This window comes from Chelonoidis abingdonii, chromosome 2 (assembly GCF_003597395.2).
Source record: "Chelonoidis abingdonii isolate Lonesome George chromosome 2, CheloAbing_2.0, whole genome shotgun sequence".
Lineage (NCBI taxonomy): Eukaryota > Metazoa > Chordata > Testudines > Testudinidae > Chelonoidis > Chelonoidis abingdonii.
This window is the reverse complement of record NC_133770.1, coordinates 263,370,390-263,394,762: the sequence shown is the minus strand read 5'-3', so window position 1 is coordinate 263,394,762 and position 24,373 is coordinate 263,370,390. Positions and strand designations below refer to the sequence as shown.

The 24,373-nt window shown below is 38.5% G+C and overlaps 1 protein-coding gene across 2 annotated transcripts; it reads left to right on the top strand.

Moving 5' to 3' along the window:
* Positions 1-208: 208 nt before the first annotated feature.
* On the top strand, positions 209-23,282 carry PABPC1 (poly(A) binding protein cytoplasmic 1). 2 transcript variants are annotated; one of them, XM_032801628.2, is made up of 15 exons: positions 209-442; positions 6,821-7,014; positions 7,112-7,227; positions 9,060-9,190; positions 11,456-11,550; positions 13,591-13,728; positions 13,831-13,926; positions 14,906-15,178; positions 15,496-15,586; positions 16,030-16,140; positions 17,442-17,596; positions 18,350-18,434; positions 19,147-19,277; positions 19,411-19,506; positions 22,843-23,282. In XM_032801628.2, the coding sequence occupies exons 1-14, from the start codon at positions 250-252 to the stop codon at positions 19,501-19,503; spliced, it is 1,902 nt and encodes a 633-aa protein (XP_032657519.1). In that variant the 5' UTR covers positions 209-249; the 3' UTR covers positions 19,504-19,506; positions 22,843-23,282. The 2 variants fall into 2 exon arrangements, with proteins under 2 accessions (XP_032657519.1, XP_032657510.1); XM_032801619.2 differs by having other exon boundaries at positions 9,060-9,199.
* The last annotated feature ends 1,091 nt before the right edge of the window (positions 23,283-24,373 follow it).

The following is a 24,373-nucleotide window of genomic DNA, read 5'->3' as shown; positions in this document are numbered from 1 at the left end:
AAAATAACCCGGTGAAGCGAAGCCCCGGACCCGGCACAGCCGAGAGGAGACACCGAGCGAGCCTGACCCCCGCCTAGACCAGGAGCAGCAGAGACCTCCGCTAGGGTCGGCCCCGAGAGACGCGGGTTCTCCCCACCGATCCCGGAGCCGTTAAGTTTCGAATCTTCCACTCGCCCCTCACGGAACCCGGGGCCGCCGCGGCCTCCTCGCGTCAGTGTGACCCCTTCCTCTGCTGGAGACGGCGGCAGGATGAACCCCAGCGCCCCCAGCTACCCCATGGCCTCCCTGTACGTGGGGGACCTGCACCCCGACGTCACCGAGGCTATGCTCTACGAGAAGTTCAGCCCCGCCGGGCCCATCCTCTCCATCCGTGTCTGCCGGGACATGATCACCCGCAGGTCTCTAGGCTACGCCTATGTCAACTTCCAGCAACCCGCCGACGGTGAGCACCCGTGGGGGGCAGTGGGGCAGACCCACAGTATGAGACGAGAGGGTCGGAACCGGGGAGAGTGCTCCCCCCCCCCCCAGCAGCACCCTTGGGTGGCTGGTGCTGTGTTCCCTTGCAGAGCCCTGAAGCCCCTCTCCGGCCCCTCCCTGGGAGGGGGCAGGGGTTCCGCTCCTCCCGGTATTTCCCCAGCTGGAAGTTGGGGTGCGGGATGTTGGGACACGAGCAAAACTTGGCGCGGTGCTTGGGGAAGTTTGTGCGTTGGAGCCGCCGCTGCTGCTCGGTGACATGCGGCCTGGGGCTGTGTCTGCGCCTCGTGGCGTGGGGGAGGCGCTTACTCGGGAACCGAAAGCAAATACGAACCCATCAAACTCGAGAGACGGGCCTCGCCTCCCAGAGGCCTTCTGTCTCCGGGAAGAGCATTCGGTACCTCGCCGAGTTGTAAGCGCCGGCCCGGCCGGCTCTGCTCAAAACTAGTTTCGACCTCGCTGCAGCGACTCCCTGGTTTCCGGAACCTGGGCTCGTGCAAGTATCGGTGGTCACCAGGAGGGGAGTGTCCAGGTATTTCTCCCGAGGTTAATACGCTGAGTACACGGAGGGAACTGTAATTAAAGCCTGTTTGAAGGAAATGCCACAACATTTAGCACCTTCACTGTTGCCCTAAGAATTGGGTGTGTAGGCATGACGTGGTGAAGTGGTAAAAGGTGGAAGTGTCAGGCCATTGTGAAATAACCTAGTACTCGGATATGAAGTCACATAATGTCTATGGAAATGGATGGGTGTAAAAAAATGTTAAAGCGTTATAAGCAGATGCGTGGAGCAAAATGTAGGGTTTTACTTTTGAAATAATGTATAGTTGAACATCTACAGTCTGTGTCATCTAGCAATCTTGCTTTTGGTACTTAATTTGTCTACAATAAATTTCTCAATGTGTACTGTTGAGTTGTAAAAGCTTGCATTACCGTGTTGGTACAGTTATAAGTTAGGTTAAAGCAAAGCAAGACAAATTATTTTTATGCAGTTCACAAATAATCTGTAAATTTAGCTTCAAGGTGAACCTTGGCATTCAAGGCCTTCCTTTGGAATTATATTTTGAAGACTCCATCTGACCAGTTTGAAATTGAATGACTCATCTGATTATGAAATGTCATTATCTCAAATAACTTTGATTAAAGCACAATTTGCCAAATACCAAAATATGTATTTTTAGAAATGTTAAGGAGTCTGCACCAGTTGATTTCCCAACTGTTCAGGCATGTGCATTCACTGGTGTTTGAAATTAGTTTTCCTATGTATATGTTATGGCCAAATTCCTGTGTCTGGTTTGCTGGCATCTATATATATTAAATTAACTGTCTATATGGATGGTAGATATGGTCTTTTCAGCCTATTTAACAATTCTTTCTCACTTTAGAGAGCTTTTAATTTAATTTGACTAATATTTCAGAATAAAAGGATTTAAATGCTTATTTTTAACATAAATTTGTCTGGTTTTAAATTGACAAAGGCGTACAACTGTTACTCTTGTGTTGTGATCCAGACAGCTCTCACAAGGGAAAAGGGTGGGTTGGGACTGAACCAGTCAGTACTTTGATGTGGTAACTTCATGACATATGTAAGTGTTTTAGGAAGTTTAGGTGATTCAACATATGCCAGTCTTCTTTCTGATTTTGTATTGAAACATGCCCTTGTATATTACAAGGGTTGATTTTATCACTTTAGTCACTGGATTGAATAGGTAGTTTCATTCTGCTATATGCCTAAATTCTATTTGCAATTTCAGTTGGATAAGTTGTTTTCTTAATACAGAGTTGTTGGTTCTTCAGTGCCTGCTGTTTCATCCAGAGGCAGTTGGATTTCAGTGGTGGATAATGATCCTTCCATATAGTTAGTGTCATTTAAATTTGTAAATTATTTTGAGGTCCTTTGGGATGGAAGGCTGTATACACACAACTAAGTCTTTTTCAAAAGTACAACTTTTTTGGTTGAAAATCTCTCCTTCCACTACAACCTCATGTTCAAGTGACAGCAATGTTCAAAATATATCCAAACTGTATCTAGTGAATTAAACCTTGCAATATTTTTTTAAAATAACAAGTTTTGCAAATACCATCAAAAGCTATATTTGTGGAAGAATTTTGCAGATAATCCTGTAAAGGCCTAAAAACTGAGTTGATGCTGAAATATCATCCTTGACTCCTACTTAATTCAAAATTCAAATTAAAACTAGTTCTCTGCCTTTTCTCAATCTAGGCTTAATTCTTATCTGTACTTCAACATATCTTATTTTTGTTTTATTAACTATTAGTAATTAGTTAAGAGGTCTTTGAAATTCTTGTTTCATATATAGAGTACAACTAATCTGGGACACTCAAAACTCTCTTCAAACACTAATTATGTCTGATGACACCCTTGTGAGGTATGCAAGTATCTCCACTTAATTCTGATTTATCTGATGAGAGTGAGTCAGTGTCAGTCAGAGCTAGGACACAGGTATTTTGTCTAATCCCTGTATACTAGAGAGAATTATGTGCAAATAGTGTCTCAAACAGCAGCTTTTTTCAGACAATTTCTAGATTAAATAATGTTTGCAGCATTTTGTTTAGTGTACTAAAATATATTTCTGTATCTGTTTAGCAGTACCATTCCTGGTATTATGGGATATGTTCCATGCAGATTCTCTATAAAGTGACAAAGTGCAGTCACTTCTGAAGCTGACTGACTAAAATGGGAACTAATGACTCATTCAATAGACGCTTAAGCAGAATCAGCAAAAGTATAACATGGGTAAACTCAGTAGGTGTGGCCATTTTGTAATAAGTTAACTATTTAATCTATTTGTCTCTTACAAACTAATGCACAGTCCTTTACGGAAAAGAAGCTGAAATATGTTGGATGCAGTTAGTTTTATTAATTATAACTTTACAGATGTGTAAAAAGGCCAGTGACTGATTGGGATATCTAGTTTGAGGTTAAAGTGTGTTCAGTCCTCATTTTATGCCAAGTGACTATAGCTTTACAGATGGAAAAGGAATTGAAAACTTTTTCTCTATACAAAGGTTATTGTTTTAAGAATTGCTGTGAATTCAGTGCTCGGGGAAGGTGCCAAATTGGCAGCCATAGACGCTGATGATAGCTGTTTATCCAGACCAGAGATCATGGGCAACAGTAGTTCAGATTTTTTGCACTGGCCTTGTCTATGGGGGAAAGTTCCACCAACCTTAAAGATGGTCATTAACTTACTGTAGTTAATATGTTTGTAAAAGGGTAGTTTGGACTCACCCTGGAACAAATGTTTAGGGAATGTGTCCTGGAACACTGTCCTTTACAAACAATTAATATATATGCACAAGTCCTTAAGTGTTACTGGAAACAAATAATTAACTCATTTTTGGCCCCTCTTCTAAGACTGCCAATGATGATTCTAATTATCTCCAGTTGTGGTAACTGAGAATTTTACTGATCCTCCAGTTCATTTCACTTGGCCACCAACTGTTTCGATGGTAAAAACTTCTCATTTTTATTAGCCTCGCATGAGATTCCATTTCTCACTACTGATCACCCAAATTGTCCATCCTCCCCTACTCCATCTTAGAATTAAATTTGTGTGTATATTGCATTAGTTTATTCAGTAGGAGAATAAACTTTCATTTTGTACAGTTTTAATTTTTATCCGGTTTACCAATTTTAATAAAGTGTTTTATGCAACCTAATATTTTCTCCAGAGCAAATACTCTTCTCATTTTATTCTTCCACTTTATAACTGATACCGTTATATGTGAATATAGGGATAACGTGTCTGTTTGGATGAGAGTTTAAGTGGAACCAATTTTCCATCAATTTCTTTCAAGTAGGAGACCCCCATCAGTTGTATGTACCTACTTACTTACCACAGAGCAGTAATCTTTCAACACAAAGACATTTCCAGTTTAATGTGAAAATCTGAAAATAAGATAGAAGTAACAGAGGTATGTGCATTATCAAAAGAGGCAGTGATAAGGATATAAAGATTTTCCTTGGGCTATGATATGCATTTCTTTAGATAGAAATGAGATGGCAATTCAAAAATGCATAAAATATTAGAAATTTAGGCAGCATTCATCTTGTTAGAAATAATTTTAAGTAGATTTTTAAATGGAAATTGGCAGTAAATTCTACAACTCGTTATACATTTGACCCTTCTTCCACTTAGAAAAAATGGTTAAATGACATTACTATTTTTAAAGAACAGCTTACTAATACAGTACAGTATTTTGATTTTCTGTTAACATTTTCCTACTATAACACTAAAATGCTTCAAAGTCTTCTTATGTTGTGAAAAGGACAGGCTCCGTTTTGCTCATAATTTGTTAATTCTGTTTTTTCATAGAAGTTGTGTTAGCTTTGTGGATGACTATAACAGTGAAGAATGCTCTGTAAACAGCTTACAGGCTTATAGGTTAGAAGGGATAATTCCATACTTGATGATTTTCTTTTGAAAGTGAGCAACATTTTAGTCCTGATAATTACAGCTTTTTATTTGTATCAAAGGTTTTTCTGATTTGGTTGCTGCTTACATCGCATCACTTTCTCTGTAGTATCATTGGTTGAGACTTCAGGCATCTACTGGGGCTCTGTTTTGATCTCCCTCTCTAGACTTATATGAAGAAATAAACACTGAAAGAAGCTGGTCCACCATAATTTCGTACCATCACTACTTCTTGCTTAAATAACTTCTCACTCTTTTTTCATACATGCCTGTGATTTTTTGTCATGTTACTTCTAGGAATTACCATCCCACGGACAAAGTTGGCCGTGGACCTCTATTGGAGTGGTTAAAAACTAACTTACGTTATTTCATATTATATGTAGTGTTGTAGCTGTGCTGGTCCCAAGATACTAGACCAGGGATCGGCAACCTCTGGCACGCAGCTTGCCAGGATAAGCACCTTGGCAGGCCAGACCAGTTTGTTTATCTGCCATGTCAGCAGGTTTGGCAGACGGCAACTCCTACTGGCCGCGGTTTGCTGTCTCAGGCCAATGGAGGCAGAGGGAAGCAGTGCGGGCAAGGGATATGCTGACCACAGCTTCCTGCCACCCCGTTGGCCTAGGACGGCGAACTGCGGCCAGTGGGAGCCGTGGTCCGCCAAACCTGCCGATGCGGAAGGTAAACAAACTGGCCTGCCTGGGTACTTACCTTGGCGAGCCGCGTGCCAGAGGTGCTGACCCCTGTATTAGACAGACAAGGTGGGTGGGTAATATCTTTTTGGATCAACTTCTGTTGCTATGTGAGACAAGCTCTTGCATGTACATGGAGGTGTTCAGGTCTGGGAGATGTAGTACATTTGTGTAAATTGTAAGCTTGAAAGCTTGTCTCTCTCCTAACAGAAGTTAGTCCAGTGAAAGATAATATGTACCCACCTTCTCTCCATTATTTCATATTGCTGTTTTAATACTTAATACTTTATGCATCTTGCAAATTTTCTAAAAAAAATTATTACTTTTATCCGTAAAAAGAGTTTGTATACAAAAAGTATGGCAAAGTGTTTCCTTAAATCCGTTGTTTAGAAGTACAAATAGTATTTCTACGCTAATGAGTTAAATGCTTGCCACATGCATTGTTCACTCTGTTCACGTCTTTCTTTGTATATTTGAAAACAATATAAGCTTGGTTCAACTAATATGTCCTAGTCTTGCTTTTTCATTCTCATCCCTCTTGGATCCCCCTTCTGCGCCTCACACCATCTTAGTAAACATGTTGCTCTAAGGGTTGTATTGGACTTATTCAGGAACCTGACTTAGGTCAGGTCTACACAAGAAATTGCTGGTAATGTTAGTTAAAGGTACAATTTTTTTGCAACTTTTTATACCAGTAAGACAACTATATCTACATACGGGCTATCAGGATAAAAGTGTTTTTGCTGTTATAATTTATTTAATGCAGAACTGATATCAGTTATATTGGCAAAAGTGCTTTTTTGGTATAAGCTATATCTGCACTGGAGGGTTTGCTGGTGTAGGAATGCCAGTAAACCTTTTCAAGGGTAGAAAGGTTGCCACCAATTGATATGTTGTGTTCCTTGCTTTTCCATACTGTATCTTGAGCACAAGGTGTCCACAGTGATCACAGCTCTTGTTAACCCAGGAACAGAGAAAATCCTACCATGCGCAATCCAATCTATGTATTTTTCTCTTTGGTAGAATGTAGTTAATTACTTAACTTAAATCTCTGAACAAAAAATTATTTTGGTGATTGAGATGCGAGTATGATAGTCATTATCAAAACCTCTCTAATGTCTTCAAGTTTACCAAGAATTAATGAACTTCAGATGGAGTTAGTGTGTTGATAAAGATAAATGGTTTAATACTTCCCATTAACTTTAGTGTCTCTTCCAGCTGAACGAGCTTTGGATACCATGAACTTCGATGTCATTAAAGGCAAGCCAGTGCGCATCATGTGGTCTCAGCGTGATCCATCTCTACGCAAAAGTGGTGTTGGAAACATCTTCATCAAGAACTTGGACAAATCAATTGATAATAAAGCTTTGTATGATACATTTTCTGCTTTTGGAAACATCCTCTCCTGTAAGGTAAGTGGAAAGTAGCAAATGTGCCCAGTGATTTGATATTAGAAGCTACAAAACTGTACTGGGGCTGTTTGACATGTTATGACATTTTTTCTTATAGGTAGTATGTGATGAAAATGGGTCTAAGGGCTATGGATTTGTCCATTTTGAGACACAGGAAGCAGCAGAAAGAGCTATTGAAAAAATGAACGGTATGCTGCTTAATGACCGCAAAGTGTAAGTACATAAATACATACTTTGGGGCTCTCAACAGACTGTAATTCAGCCTAAAGTAGATTACTTCCTGAAGTGTATCTAGAAAAGGCAGATTTTTCTAAATAGGTTGCTAATTTTAAAATGATTAAAAATCTAGTGCAGTTCTGTAAATATATTGATGCATGTGCTGAAGGTAAGAGGAATGTAAATAAAAATTGACATCTTAAAGTCTTAAAGCTCAATTTATGGTGGTAAAATAATGTTGCAGCTAAGGTGTTTGCAGCTGAATGTAGTACAGTTGGACACTAAGACCTGTTACTGGTCTTCAGGCCAGAGTAAAATCCTTTAGATCAGGCTAGAATAAAATTGAATCCATCAAGTATTCGAAACAGCAGGTGTTATCAAAAACTGACAAAAATGCTCTTGTTTGACCTCTGGATTCCTATTTCCTAGTCTAATGGAGGTTTGAATGTGTTACACAAAAGGTTCTTAGGACATAGTAATGATCCCTGTTCCAAACCACAGTACTGCTAAAACTTAGCATGTGCGACACAAGCATGGCTGTGTAACAGTCTTTTGGAGGGCAGGCTAAGAATGGTAGTGGCTTAGTAAAATGGGAATAATTGAAAATCAGAATTCTTTTTTTCCTGTTATCTTCCTTTATACATAAAGGGGGGAGTGAGGCAGCAGCCAGGGAGAGTCCATATCTTAGAGGTGTGAGGCCCTGCTCTGTAAAAGGTTGCTATGGGAGGCTCTTCCAAGTAGCTGTATACCATGATTTTAGCTGAATTGAGGCACTTAATAGATAGTGGTGGTTTTTTAACTAGCCCAGTAGTTCCAGCAGGTTAATCACTGAAAAAACCTGTAAATTAAATAACTAAGCATGATTTAGTGTATCATAAAAGTTACATTTGCTTCAGGCTTCTATTTAGATCATGGAATCATAGGACTGGAAGGGACCTCGAGAGGTCATCTAGTCCAGTCTTCCAAAGAACATTTTAAAGTAGGTTAACAATTTTCCTGACTATCAAAATCTGCAGAGTACCAGGCATCACCAACATTGAAGTCCAAATGTAGCTACAAACCAAGTCAAGCCAATGTTAAATTTTGACTGCTGAGCCATATCGATTGGGATGTGGGTTTGCCAGTGGGGTAATTTTTAAAATATAATTGGAAAGACTAGAAGAATGATTCAATTTCTATACCAGTCATGTAGTAGCATTTGTGATCGTGCTGAAGTGATTCTGTGGGCCAACAAAGGCTGTGCTAACAGCACATTCCTCCTCTGCTGGTAGGAACTGACCTCACTGTTCTCAGTCATCTTTTGGCATTGGCCAGTTCAAGAGCAAGTCAGATCCATACCTTCTTAGTAGTAAGGAGGGACACTATGATATGAGGCTTCTGTAGAGAAGAGGAAAGTTGGGGGTTTAGTGAAAGTCCCTTGCCTAAAAGTCAGATGGGCTATGGAAACAATATTTGAAGACTACAAAAAACTTTCAGTATAGCAGAAACCACTATAATTGTTTCCCCATTGTCTGATTGATGGTGCTGAAAAATAAGCTTTACACTAATGAAAATTACAATTCTATCAAGTCTTTGGTAAGATTATCACAATTACTCTGAGAAAAAGGATTTAAGTGGTAAAGAATAGTCTAATTGTCTCTTGTAAAGTTGTATCCTAAGTATTTTATCCATTGCGGATTTCATGCCTATCATTGATCAGTACCGCGTTTAAGAAATAACCCATGGTTGAATATTAGTCTGGCCATCTGCTGATATATGTAGTCTAGGAAGAACCTTAGACCTGGATTGATTCATTTTAACCTATAGTCACTTTGGTTTCCTATAACTAGATTTGTTGGAAGGTTTAAATCCCGTAAAGAACGAGAAGCAGAACTTGGAGCTAGAGCAAAGGAGTTCACCAATGTTTACATCAAGAATTTTGGAGAAGACATGGATGATGAAAGACTTAAGGAACTCTTTGGCAAGTTTGGTAATGTCTTAATTTTCCACATTGTTTGTACAACAGCAAATAGACAAGCTTCAGTTTGCTTGTTAAAACCTTTTAACATTAGGGTTCAGGCCATTGTGTAGAGATAATTAAAATGCATGTATGCTGAACAGTTAGTTGTCAGTTCAGTGTTCAGATCCAGAGAAGTGATTAATATCCACTAAAGAATTTCAGTTGTCCAGAGTAGCGCACATAAGAACTTGGCCATCAGAAATGTCCTCATCCAGTTTAAAAACAACAGGAGGACATTACATTTGAATAATACATATACATTTTGAGGATCTTGAAGTTTCAAATGAAATGAGGAAGTGAGCCTTTTAGGTTTGGTATGGCCATTGAATAGTGGATCTTTGAAAGATGTGTAAATGAATGATGCCTTTATTACATCTCTATTGCTATGCGGGTACCCCTGTGCATTCTTCCCTCTGAGGGTCTTCTATTCCACACAATTGTTTGCTTGGTTTCTGAATTAAGGATGGAAATATAGAAAATTAAGCTATCGACAACATCAGTGTCAAGATGTTTAAATTTAATCTTGCATAGCAATTTTGTTTAATGTCTAAAGTCTGTATTGGTGCTGTCATTCATGTCCTAATAATTCATACTGTATGACATCACTATTGAAGCTAGTGATGTTAAAACCTTTGTAAATGGTTTTTCCAAACATGTTAATACATCTGCCAAGCCATCTTCTACTTACTGACTTGGGTCATGATATAGGACATTTAGCAAATTATATGGAGGAAAGAGTCTAGTGTATAAAACTTGAAATTCTAGTTCTGATTTATATGGATCATTATGTACTGTTCTAATTCCAGATGTCACATGAAGTATCTTGCTAGTGTTTCAAAAAGTATTTCATAATTCATATGCATGCTTGATGACTAATGTCCTTTTAAAGTTATATATGATGCCAGCTGTATCATTTGTGAAAGGGTGGAGTGAAGTAAATTCCAGGCTCTGGAAGTGCTCTAGTGGGCATAGATTCTCCTGCTTGCAGAAATGGGCAGATGTCTTTTGACCCATCCCCTCCAACCTGTTGTCGTAAGGCTTACAAATTGGCCAAATTTGGTTAGATTTTCATGGGGCCAGCAAAAGGCATGTCCTTGACAGAAAGTCCACTCCTATGCCAAATTCAAGTCCTGCTTCAAAGCATAGGGCACTAATGCTTTTCAAAGAAAAGGTCACCAGAATTTTTTAATATGGGCTAAACAATGTATTTTCTCCTAACCTTGTTCTCTGAAATGACTGGACTGTTTTGGCTGGAATTTTCTGGAAAAATTGGGCCTGAGACAGACACCAAGCGTGGAAACTTTCAGCCCAAATTGTTGATTTGGCAAAATTATAAGGAAATGAAAACAATTTTATAATGAGAAGTATCGGGCAAACTTAATAGGTGGGGCTACCAGCCCTGTCTGTGCATTTGTACAAAGGAAATAAAATATATGGAAATTTTGTCATAAAATTTCAGGGTTATGTCAGTTAAGGTAAACTCATCTAGGAAAGCGCCATTTGTTTATGCAGAATCTTGCTGTCAACTTCAGTAAAGAACACCAAGTGCCTAATGTAAGCTCCTAAGTACAAGTGACTTATTTCTCAGGTACTGAGCTTCAATTGGCATATGTAGGATTTGTGGATGCTCAGTACTTGTGAAAATCAGACAACTTCTATTTAAATACCAAAATTTAGATTTAGGAGCATAACCTGAGGCAACTGTGACCAAAAGTTTTGGCCAAGAGACTTAAGTAAACATCACTCATGTAGAAAGTGCTTCTAGGGGCCAAGGATGGCAGCACACTGGGGCATTCTTTAGGAAAGGAATCTGCTGTACACTTAGCAACTGGAACATTTCTGGACCAACAGACATTCTGTATAGTATCAGTGATAACGCAAGCCGTAGTTAGATGCTGAATAATATAAATGAGATTATAATCTCTTCAGGACTGGGACTGTGTCCTTTTGTACTATCAAGCACCTAGCAAACCTGTGGATGTTATAAAACTTAGCCGAAAAAGGGGGGGGCGGGGGCGTGTGGAAAATGGATTTTTATGGAAAACCCACATCTTCAGGTGGTATGTAAGATCTCATACCATCATATGGTATTGTGAATGGAACAGATTTACTACTTCTGTAAGTTTTTTAGAATTTAACTTCTTGCAGGTTATACTAAGATTTAACCGCCAAACAGATGGGTATGTAGAATGTACATATAACATAAATATTGCATACTTTTTTCAGGCCCTGCCTTAAGTGTGAAAGTTATGACCGATGAGAGTGGAAAATCCAAAGGCTTTGGCTTTGTTAGCTTTGAAAGACATGAAGATGCCCAGAAAGTAAGTTTACCCAGATTATTTTCTTTTAGATGCATCATTCTGGGAGACTAGTAATTTTGAGTCTTGAATACAAACTCTTTTTGCATCCTGTAGATCCTTCCAAATGTTTATTGATTTGATCTTTATGAAAAGATGTGAGGAAACAGGAATGAAATCTGCTACTTTGGATGATGTAGTGGTTTTTGATTCACACTGAGAAGACTTCTGGGTTGAATGTTTGGAGCATATCACTAAGTTTGCTACTTCCCCAGAAATAGTCCTGTCTAGAAATGATATAATGGCCTTTAAACTATTTAACATTTATATTGTAATATTGCCTAGAGACCTTAGTGGGGTTTGGGTCTTGTTGTGCTAGGCATTGTGGAAACAGTAAGTAACCCCTGGTCCAAAGAGCTTATGATCTGAAAGGCAGGGTACAGCAGGTGGCTATGACAAGTGGGCAGGGAGAGTGCATTGTTTTTTAAAAATTACTAAGACTGGAAACTTTACAGAACGAAACTGTTTCCTGTACGTATTCAGCCATATCTACTTGCTTTAGTAACAGCATATGGTTTGCGCTGCTTTTTATTTCTTTTTGCATTGCAGAGGCAACACAGCTATGACAACTGACCTGAGGACTCTATTCCATCTTGTATACATGGAGAATTGTTTAAACTATAGTTACTTACACCTTTGTGAAACACACTGAAAAAAATAGGACATAATTTGGCCTATATAATCTTTATTACTATTGATTTGCAAGACAGAAAATGCTGCTTTAAGCGCAGGCTGATGTTACATGGCTGCAAGTTAGAGCATCTTAGTTTCCCTCAGTTGTCACCAACACAAATGTGCACACAACACATTAGAATAAATCCCACTTTATAAACAGATAAGTAACATTTAGGTTTGCACATTTTCTTAGTCTGAGTGTACTTAAGCTCTCATGTGTTCTATATATATATTACATTCTTATGAAAAATGGTTCACTTTAGTAACTGTAATGCATTTGCACAATGGTAGACAAATGATTCCAGTATATTGGGTAAATACACATTTAAAAAAGCTTTTAAATTAATAGACATAGACCTGTACTAAAGCTTTCACACTGAAGAGGATACACTATAAATTCAAAATCTTAGTGTCAAGTATTGCCTCTGCTAGAGTTCCCTTACCAATTTAGAATTGATGTTCAATATTGTCCTATTTTGAAAATGTGTGAAAGATGCATGAGGAAAAAAGGGAAATTCAGTATATGGATGGCACTGTCAAATGCACAAAGTGAACAAAATTTGGAAAAGTTTCTCTTAAATCTTTAAGTGACAGTAATTTTACATGTTTAACAGTTGTGGGTGAAATGCAGATGTATGATTTTTGAGCTTATGGCCCTTTAACAATCTTCTTTGCATATGATTCAGAGTATGCCTATACTAGACATGCTATAGGGGCACAAGTGCGCTGCTGTAGCTGTAGATATTGACCCATCTCTGAGAGGTTGTGGCTAGGTTGGCTGAAGAATTCTTCCATCAACCTAGTGGTGTCTACACCATGGGGTAGGTCGGCTTACAGGGTATAAAATTTTCACAGCCCAGAGTGATGTAGTTAGGTCAACTTAACTTGAATGAAGACTAGCCCTGAGTTAGTCAGGGCTCTGAACACGTTGTGGGTTTTGGATATGTATTCTCTATGGGCCTTGGTTCTCAGAAAAATTCTTAGAGGATATCTTTTAATAGTCTCTTAAATGCATTTAACAGTACAATTGATGAATGTTTACTTCTGTCTCCTTTCGATTTTTCTTTAGTCCATATGCTGGACAGAAAATACACTTGTACGTAACATCTTATACTTAATGAAATATGATCCAAGGGGTTCTAAAGATGGCTTTGTTTCAGTTAACCATATTTTACGTCTGTTTGTTGTGGCAGAAGGCAGGGAAAACATTTCGTTTTTGTTGGAAATTTTATATAACTTGTGCACTTAAACTGCTTTAGTCAGTGGCTGAAAAAACATGTTAGGTTTAATATACTATGAGCATTGGTAACCCTTTGTTTATTTATGAAGGCTGTGGATGAGATGAATGGAAAGGAGCTGAATGGAAAGCAAATTTATGTTGGCCGGGCTCAGAAAAAGGTGGAAAGACAAACAGAGCTCAAGCGCAAATTCGAACAAATGAAGCAGGACAGGATCACCAGATACCAGGTTACACTTTTAAATTGAATGAAGATGTTTATTTTATTACTAATCTTTTTAAATAAAGCAATTCTGTCTTTTTTCTAAAGAGGGTAATTTTTATTTTTTTAGGGTGTAAACCTTTATGTGAAAAATCTTGATGATGGGATTGATGATGAACGTCTAAGAAAAGAATTCTCCCCATTTGGTACAATCACTAGTGCAAAGGTAAAGTTAGCATTTTAGACTTAATTTGTGTTTTGCAACGTCTTGTATGAAAGAAAGTAAGTCATGGTTTGTCACCTAAGAAGTGAGTGGCATTCAACTTTTTATCAACTGGCAAAAATAAGATGTGGAGATATACAACCACCCCTACATCCAACTATCATTAAAATTTGAGTACTGATTCTTACTAAAAAAATCATATGGTTTTTAAAAGTGTATTCATGTTGTATTTTTGGACACAGTGATACATAATAGTTTTAAAAATGCATGCATTATAGGCTGTCTACGGTACCTTTACTCCTTTGTGTATCACATTCGTGGTCATGAACCACTGCATGAGTATTTCTCTCATTTTTTCACAAATTAATAAAAACTCAGATCAATCAACCATAGAAAAACTCCAGAAATCTCAATTTATATCTGGGATGGATGGATGCTGACATTACTAACAAAAAATCAAATATTTTTTCAATGCAGTGGTTCATTCATATTGTTCCTTACTAATAGGCCTGAAGTGACTAGTGTTGCGAGAGGATAGACTTATATCCAATAAACCAGCTCTGAAAGAAAACAACAAAAATCATCCCGTGCCATTGACGGTCCTGGCACAGGAGCTGGCAGGTTCATTGTATGCAGAGCAATTTATCAAAGGGGATTTTTAAATTAGATATTCCTCCGTTCAAAGCTGGAATAGATTATTTGATTCTTAGAAAACTGTAGGTTAGATCAGAATGTTGGCTGTTTGCAGTCAACTGGGTTGGATTTTTTTTCCCTAGCAGAAGGCAGCATTGACAGTGGGTATATTATGTTTCAAAACTAAGCAGTATACATCATATACCTTCTACTTGCAGAAAGTATAAAAAAATAATAATAATAATAATAATAATATTCAGAAACCTGGAATTCAATTCTTATCTGTACCAAATTGTGCATCCTGCTCCAGACTGGTTTTAAAAAACTACCTTGTTTTTTTTTTTGGCAGGTCATGATGGAAGGTGGCCGCAGCAAAGGGTTTGGGTTTGTATGCTTTTCTTCACCAGAAGAAGCAACCAAAGCTGTCACAGAAATGAATGGTAGAATTGTGGCCACTAAACCATTATATGTAGCTCTAGCCCAACGCAAAGAAGAGCGCCAGGCTCACCTCACCAACCAATATATGCAGAGAATGGCAAGTGTGAGAGCAGTACCTAATCCTGTAATCAACCCCTACCAACCAGCACCTCCTTCAGGTTACTTCATGGCAGCTCTCCCACCGGTATGTATAGAAATAATTAATTTCATATTCTATACCATTGATAGAATCTGTTTAGATTTAGCAGTAAATTATAACTCAAACATCTGTAATGTTAGTATGGTAACATCAAAATCACCAGCTTTATGAATTTAAGTACTGATGAACCTATGAAAATGTCTAAATGTCTGGATGGAACCACACATTACATTCTGTAAATCAGTATGTTTTTCAGATATTTGAATTAGGAAAGTTTATAGAAGAAAGTATTTAGAAATGCCTGAATGGTGGGTGGAATAGGTACATCAAGATTAATAAACAGATGCTTTATTATTTGACAGACTCAGAACCGTGCTGCATATTATCCAACTAGCCAGCTTGCTCAACTCAGACCAAGTCCTCGCTGGACTGCTCAGGGTGCTAGACCTCATCGTAAGTAGTCTCCTTAACTTTCTAAATAAAGGGGCATTCACTGAACGCTTATTGTCTAGCGAAGGTTAACTATGTGGCACTAAAATAAAAATGTTTGATCATTACGTGTAATTGGTAGAAAGGTAATATGCTAGTTCTGGCTCCTGTTTGCAGATGTTTGCCAGGAGACCTAATTTAAAGTTAACTTTTTTAAAGTATAACTGATAGTTTTTTATAATAAACCACCTAGCTTTTATTAAGCAGCTGTATCACAAATTGTCATTGGGTTAAATTTCAACCCTCCAAAAACTAGACTGCTGACTTTTCCCTTTCTACCCTTATCTATAATACTAGTTAACATGCCATGTGAGGATGGCAAAGGGAAAAAAAATGACTGACAGTCTTCCATCACCATTCAATATTGTTACATGATACAACTTAAACACTCATTGTTTTAAATGCAGCATTCCAGAACATGCCTGGTGCTATCCGCCCAGCAGCACCCAGACCACCATTTAGTACCATGAGGCCAGCTTCTTCACAGGTTCCACGAGTCATGTCAACACAACGTGTTGGTGAGTTTCAGGTTTTAAAAATTGCATGTTCCTTCATCAGGCTGCACCAATATCCACCTTTGTTTAGGTATGTAACTCATTTGTGGCCACACTTCAGAGATTCTGTTAATGCTGAATAATATTTCAAATATCTTTTTGAAGCTGAGTAGTGCAGAGGAGGCACCTCTTTGCTCTGTATTGTACCTGCCCCTAGCTGATTTGGGGTTTCTAACCTCCTAATGGCCAGTTAACATGTTAGCCCAGCATGTCTAAGGAAGGTTGAGGAGGTGCCTACTTCTCATAGCACCATCCATTTCTCTTCTGCTTATGGCTATATGGCTATTTCATACTTCTCAGTATTTCCCTCCCAGGTTAGATTGCTGTCCTCCTACTCCCTCACTGTGATTTCTCTACCACCTACCCCTCTTCTAGTATCAAACCCTCTCACTGCTTAGGAATGTGCCCTGTCCAGACTGCACATTTGAGGCTGACCTTGTGTCTCTAGGGGAGGCTGCTTGTTTACTCCTTCTCAGTCATAACCTGTATTTTCCAATTATTTTGCAACTATGAGAAGATGTTGCTCAATATATATATCAACTTAACCCACTAGATTAATATTAACTAGGAGTTCTCAACTTTTTCATACTGTGGGCCACATCTTAATGATATTGCGTGGGTGGCCTCTCCCTCCCCTTACCCCTCCCCCTCCCATTTGTATCTGTACCATTCCTGTGGTAACTACAGCAGTGGATTATGTGGCAGAATAATATTGAGTAAACATTTATTTTTAGCTCTTAACATTGTTGCAGATGGGAACAAGAAGTGCCAATATCACATGACAGTACTGTCTGGAGATCAGCGTCAAGTGGGGACCACTGTTACATTCTGACTGTGCTTTTCTTTATAGTCAGCTATATATTAGTAACACATCTAATCATTTAAAGTAATTTTTAGAGTAACTTAATTGGCAAAATGTTTTAATTGAAAAAGAGAATCACCTTTAATTTTGACTGGGGTAGAATGAAATTCAAGTAAACATGTTTAATCAAAAGCAGATGTTCTCTCCATGGTGCTTTTTTATAGTGTTTAAAGAGAAACAAGTAATTAGCAAAATAATGAGAAAAGAAACATGCTTTTTGGTTTTGAGCCCACAGGTTGACCATCGGTGTTTTTATTTCCTATCATTGCTGTAATCAAATAATACAATACTAAAATTAGATATTCAGTATAATCCTAACACTGTGTCAATTCATTAACTTGTATAAAATGTAAGCTTAAGGAAAGCTGAATTATTAACATATAAATCATGTTAATCTTTACAGCGAATACATCAACACAGACAATGGGTCCACGTCCTGCAGCAGCTGCTGCTGCAGCCACTCCTGCTGTACGCACAGTTCCACAGTACAAGTATGCTGCAGGTGTTCGTAATCCTCAGCAACATCTTAACACACAGCCACAGGTTGCTATGCAGCAGGTATGTAGTCTTGGTTTTGGTAGCCAAGTGATGTCTTTGCTGAAGAAACTTTTCTTTTGCCTAATCTATATCAACTGTAGAGCATCTGCCTTTACCACTGAGATCATTGAAATCAGAGTCTGATTTTAAGGCTTTATTTTTCACAATTCTGAAATATATTGGGAACAAAACTTATTTTCTGTTGTGATATTACATATTTTTGAGTTCTCACCTTATGTGGTTGAGATTTTTTTGTGCTTCTGCATTAGTTTTCCCCCCATTGCGCCAAAATTCAGGTACCAGATTGTGGCACCAAGTTTGCAAGCGTGGAGTTTAAAATAAATCTCAAGCATTCTTGAGGAGGACATGACCCTGTTCTACTTGTTTTGTACTACCCAAGTGCTTGATGATACATTCTGGGCTTGAGCTTTGCTTAATATATATAAATTATGCTCAGCAAGAGATTGTCAGCACTAGTGTGTCTTGCAGTATCAATCATCTTTTACCAGCCTCTTGAAGAAAATTACTCAGCCATAATTTTTTCTAATATTTGACAAATATGCAGGCATGATTGTTACGTTGAAGATTCCCTGTTCTGTTCATGCCCTCTGAAGCACCAGGCATTGGCCACTGTCAGAAGGCAGGATACTGGGCTAGATGGACCATTGGTCTGACTCAGTATGGCCGTTCTTATGTTCTAAGTCGTGGAGGTATAAAATATGTTTGAATGTTCCAGAATTTAACTTTAAAGTACAATGTTTTATTAATTTGCAGCCAGCTGTCCATGTGCAAGGTCAGGAACCCTTGACTGCTTCCATGTTGGCTTCTGCCCCTCCACAAGAACAAAAGCAGATGTTAGGTATGTACATTTGATCCCACTAGCCAATTGTAATAGAGATTAAATAGTTATCAAACTTTTTAAAATATGTGCTTCTAATCAGTTGTAAAGGAGTATTTTGAATCCTCCTGTTGTAGGATACATGGTTGAGTTTTTAAGATGAAAGTATGCCCCTTTTCACATTGTAGGATTTAATATCTGACTATAGCACTGCTGTCTGTCCTCAGCAGATGTAGAATGGAGAGACATGAATGAAATATCAGACCACTTTAAGTTAGGATTAGGCAGTTGATGTATTTTCTATTCCAATAAACCAATGATTTGTTTACCTAATGCAAAAGCCTTAACTAGGTGAGAGCATGGAATGCATAGCAGTGGGGTTGATACTGCTGTAATTTAGGCTTTTAATGGATACTACTTTTCTGCAACAGAGTTAACCTCTGAGTATATGCAAAGGAAAGACTCAGTTGCTGATTACTTTAAAGGCTCCTTTAATCTTGTTTTTAATAACTGATACTCTAGTTTTATACAGTCATATTCAGGATTTTTTATTTTTAGCATTCAAGTGGGTAGGATATAATACTTAACCTTTTAATAATTTTGAGGAATTTAGATACAAGTCCATAGATTGCTTAAGAGATTTTAGTGCCTATGTTTAGCATTGTTAAAGGCTAAATTAAATTTTAATGACATTGATCACTGTAGCCAACGTAGAGTTTTAATGTTTTTCTAGGTGAACGGCTATTTCCCCTTATTCAAGCTATGCACCCTACTCTGGCGGGTAAAATCACTGGTATGTTGTTGGAGATTGACAACTCTGAACTCCTGCATATGCTTGAGTCTCCTGAGTCTCTTCGTTCGAAGGTAGATAGACTTTTAGCATCTAAACCCTCCTTTTGATGCTACATGTGTATTGTGTGTAATTTAGCTGCTTCACTATCTTAAATTTACTGAAATTAAAGCATTGTCTTTTGTAACAATTGTTTTATCTTATCAGGTTGATGAAGCTGTAGCTGTACTACAAGCCCACCAAGCTAAAGAGGCTGCTCAGAAAGCAGTTAACAATCCCACTGGGGTTCCAAGTGTTTAATATGTAAGTTTTCCTACAGAATGCATTCTTAATTTTTCTCATCTGACCAGGGTGTTCTCCTGGCATTTTATTGTGTATATAGTTAGTCAAGAATGTTTTAATATGACCTGCTGTAGCTAAAGTTTCTGTACTCCTAGAAATAAGTTTCTAGTTATAAGCTACTGTTAAATAGACTATCATTAGACAGCTTTGGCAACAATAATTTGGAAAGAAGGGAATTATATAAAAATATACCTTTAGTTTAAGTTGACCTATTTACTAGAGCTATTGGGATGCAGGACTTTGCTAAAGCTTGTCCCTAATCTGGGACCTTGTAAACCTGAGACTACTTAAAGATGGCCTTTTTATTCCTCAAACGAGTTATGTGCAGCTATGTGAAGGTTAAATTCTGTCATAAATTACTCATATACTTGCTTCAGAATAAAAAGAAGCAAGATATTAATACCTGAACATAAATGCAACTGCAAGATTCTATTGTAAAGCCCTCAATAGGGTGGGAGGGGGGAGAGAAGGGGATTAGAATTGGAATTGTAAAAGGAATATCCCTAATTAGCAATATAGAAGATACTGTCCATAATTGAAATGTAAATGTCCTCAGAAATACAGTTCATTGAGGAATACATCATAAATTAGAACTTCGGAGGAAATCACCACCTCTGACAAATATAAATCGCCATCCATATAATTATTCAAATGGCAACTTGAGAATTTTGAGGAGGTTTGATGAGAATGTTCTTTAGGATACACAGACTTGATGGATTTTTTTATATAGTATGTGTAGGATTCCCTTTTTTCAGTAGATATGGAGCTCAGCTATTTATGCTATAGTTTGTGTATAATTGAACACCCCACCCTGCAGAATGCCTGGGAATGCCCGCCAGCGGGGGGACAGAACCATGGGTATGAGGAGAGAGAGGGCACATAGGGTTACCTGCCACTGGGCTTCTCCCTCTTCTTCCCCCCGCCCCCTTCTGCAAGCACAAAGCTGCCCAGCTGAAGGAGGTTGTCAGCTCAGCTGACTCTGCAGCTGAACGCCACCTCCTGGGTCCTAGTTCCAGTCATGCTCCCCTTCTGTGTGCTTGGGAGCCTTCCTCTTTTCTGTGCAACAGGGCAAGGGGAGGGGAATGAGATGGGGAAGCAAAGGGGATAGGGGAATAACAAGGGGGAAGCAGGAGCCCAGCATGCCATGTCCCCTTGGCAACAGCTGAGGCCTCCCGTTAACCAGATCCATCAAACCGTCATCCTGACAAATCCTACCCCCTACATCTGGACTCTCCCAGAGTCCCAACCAGCTGCACCGGGACCGTCACCTCATCAAGCCCCAGCATCAAACACCCCCTGCCAAGTCTCATCTCCCCACACCTGGACATGACGCACCTAGACACCCCCTGTTGAGCCCCAACCACCTTCAGCTGGATTCCCTGCAGAGTTCCCATTGCCCCTGCACCTGGAACCCCCCAACAAGCCCCTGTGCATCCAGATCTCCCAGTGAACCGCCCACACCCAGATTGCCCCACACAGAAACCTCTTGCCCCTCTACATTTGAACCAAACTGTAAACCCTGTATATAATGGAAACCACTTCAAGCCTGGGGGTGCTGCAATAACTCCCAAACCCTTAGTTCCAGTATCTATGTACCTGGTGCAGAGGGGCGGGGTCCCAGGGTGTTTCTGGGGCAGGTCCGGCCCTTGCACTGTGAGGGTTGAGTGCAGCCTCACTGCCAAGTCCCTGTACTGGGGGAACTGGGGGCTTCAGAGTGATCTTCTACTTCAGTGTAGCCAGTGGTCGGTGCTCCTCACCACCATGCTGGAACCACATTATTTATTGAGAAAATTTGCAGAATTTTAAAATCGTGCACGTAACTTTTTGCAGAATTCCCTCAGCAGTGACAGTTGTCCAACTAACCGTGTATATAGAATTCACTCTACAGGATTTTCTTTACATGCTGATTAATTTAATTTTTATATTTTTATATTTCAATTAAAAATTGTCCTCCCCATGAGGTTGCTAAATTTTTTGTCTCCATTTTACAGATGAGAAACTGGGGCAGAAATGTTAAATAACTTGACCAGGTCCAGAAAGGGAACAGAATTGCAGAGTCATGATTACAGTGCAGAAGTCCCATCATTCAGTCCAGTGTTTAGTCCAGTTAAACCACATTACCTGACTTTATATATGTTGGGGGTAGTCAATACGCGGGCTGCAGGCCAAATCTAGACCACTAATGTTTTTGAACGGATCCTGAAATCTTTTTATTTACATATAATTTTTTTTTAATTTTCTGTGGAGTCTGGACCTTGACTACACCTTGACCAAGACATTTGGATCTTGACAAAAAATAGACTACCCCTGATATAAGTTAACATTTTTGAACGGTCTTCACCGGAAATGGCTAGGGACGTGCTTTTTAAAAATGAAAGTTTAAATTCTATATCTAGGTCCCTAAAATGGGGTTAGGAAATTGAGGAGAGAGAATTCAAATCATCTGGTTTCATCATGATCTGTTATTTTGCAGGAGCAAATACAACAGTTGTACACTAGTTTCAATATAGTCTTTCTAAACGGCCAATTGTTGCCATTTTTAGTTTGTGCCTAGATGAACAGGGGGAAAATGTGCTCACACTACTTGAAAAGAAAATGTTTTCAATTCTAATTTTGGCCCAAACTCAACATGTATCTGAAGAGAGAGGATTATTTGGTAATGTTCTCCAAGAAACTTGCTCGTATTTAATGTAGGTTGTCTTGGAGCTCTACTTGGGTATCTAATTCATCTTCTCAACTATTAAAGGAGAATCAGATTTGATATCCAGCAAATTACCATCATTAAACATTAGAATTATTTGGAAAGATCCTTCATTACTACTATCACAACATTACTTACCAGCATATGTGCTTGCCCATACTGTGATGTTTTTTGGGCTTCATGACACATTACTACTTGCCATTGGGAATAGTTACTAAATTAGGTGTTCTCCATTGCTGTAATTAAGTGTATGGTAATAGTTGTCTCAGAATGAGGCAGTATAGTCCCGTGCTTAGAGTAGGGAGGACTTGAATTCAAACTATTTATTTGTATGACTGTAGCCCCATGAGCGATGGCCCCATTTTACTAAGCACTGTACAAAGATAAGAGATCTAGTTTCAACTCTCATTGAGAAGATATGACCTTTAGAAGAGGCACAACTTCTCTGTACCTCTTTCCACATCTGTACATGAACTTGTAATGTTTGTGACGATCTTTTAGATCATTATATAGAAGATACTATGAAAATGAAGAATATTACTGTAAGTTACTAATTTTTTCACATTAACAGCTTCTAACACTATTCTTGTTTACAGAAGGATCCGGGACTTCAAACTAGAACTTCGCTTCACCGAAGAAAAAAAATCTAAACATGGAAAAATGATTAAATATTGAGAAAAACATTGCAAAATATAAAATAAATAAAAAAAGGAAAGGAAACTTTGAAGCTTATGTACAGAGCAAATGCCAGGGCTAGCAAAACTAATGCTTGTCCTAGATTTACCTATTGATTTAAAACAAAAAAAAAATAGTAAAATAAAAAATACAAATTAATGTTTTATAAACCCGGGGGAAAAGAATTTTCAGCACAGTACAGAAATTTAAAGCATTCCTTTCTTTAATTTTGTAATTCTTTACTGTGGAAAAGCTCAGAATATCACCACTGTTTTAGTTAACAGTGAGAATTGATAGCTGAGCAAAGAAACGTAATTTGGATTATAAAATTCTTGCTTTAATAAAAATTCCTTAAACACGGTTTTATTTAATACTCTTTCCTTTTTCCTGTCATGTTGGTATGCCTCAAACTACATTGGTATCATTCTAGAGTCTGAGCTGGAATCCCACTCACTATAATACCCTTATGCAGTTTCCAGATCAGATTAACCTACATTTAGCCACCTGTCGCTAATATTATAAACTCAGGTACTAAAACAAGTGAACTGAACAGCTGGATCCACATGTTTTAGTTTTCCATTCCTAGTATCATGTATTTTCTATGTCTTCATGAACGTATTTATAAATAAGATATTTAATTACTTCCTGTAGATCACCCTAAAACATGAGCAATTTAAAGTATAGGACTATTGAAATTGGATCTCACTCTCTTGTGCAGCAAGGAGAAATTTACCAACTGTTCCCATTTTGTGGAAGGAAACATGATCTCCATGCAGCCTTTTGGCTGGCTTTAAGAAGGCTGATTTATCCACCGTAGCTGAAGCAAGAACTTGAGTGTGGACCAGTCTAAAGAAACCCCCAGGGATGTGGAAGAATTAATGGGGATTCTGTAATTGACACCTGCAAGTTTCCTCTGCCAATAAAGGATGTTGCATAACTGTCACTTAATTTATCTTAAAGTAATGCAGATTTTTTTTTTATGCATTTAATTCAGTCAGTGGACCTGGTGATTTTAAGAATCCTGAAGTGGTCTGAGCCTAATCATTGTCCCCAGTTAATGAACAATTTATTCACTTATAGGTATTTCACAGCAGTGGTGTGTTACTAATGCTTTATGCAGGAGCAATAGAAATTTGCAATTAAATAACAGAATCTATTCATAACTTCCCCATTCATAAGTGATTTCTAGGTTTTTTTTTGAGAGAGAGGGGTAATAGTTTTTGGCAGGTAGATGGTGCATGGCCTGAACTCCTACTTCCCCTTTCAGAAACACTTGGTAGCAACCAGCAATCCCACTGCCCCAAAATGAAATTATAAAGCGCAGCTCTCTGGCAGAATCAGGATCTTGTGGCAAATTTAAAAACAAAAAAAAAAAGTTGTTTATAATCTGTATGGTACGACATTAATGGTCACAACAGGTATAAACCTGTTTCTCCATGTAAAGTTGGCTTC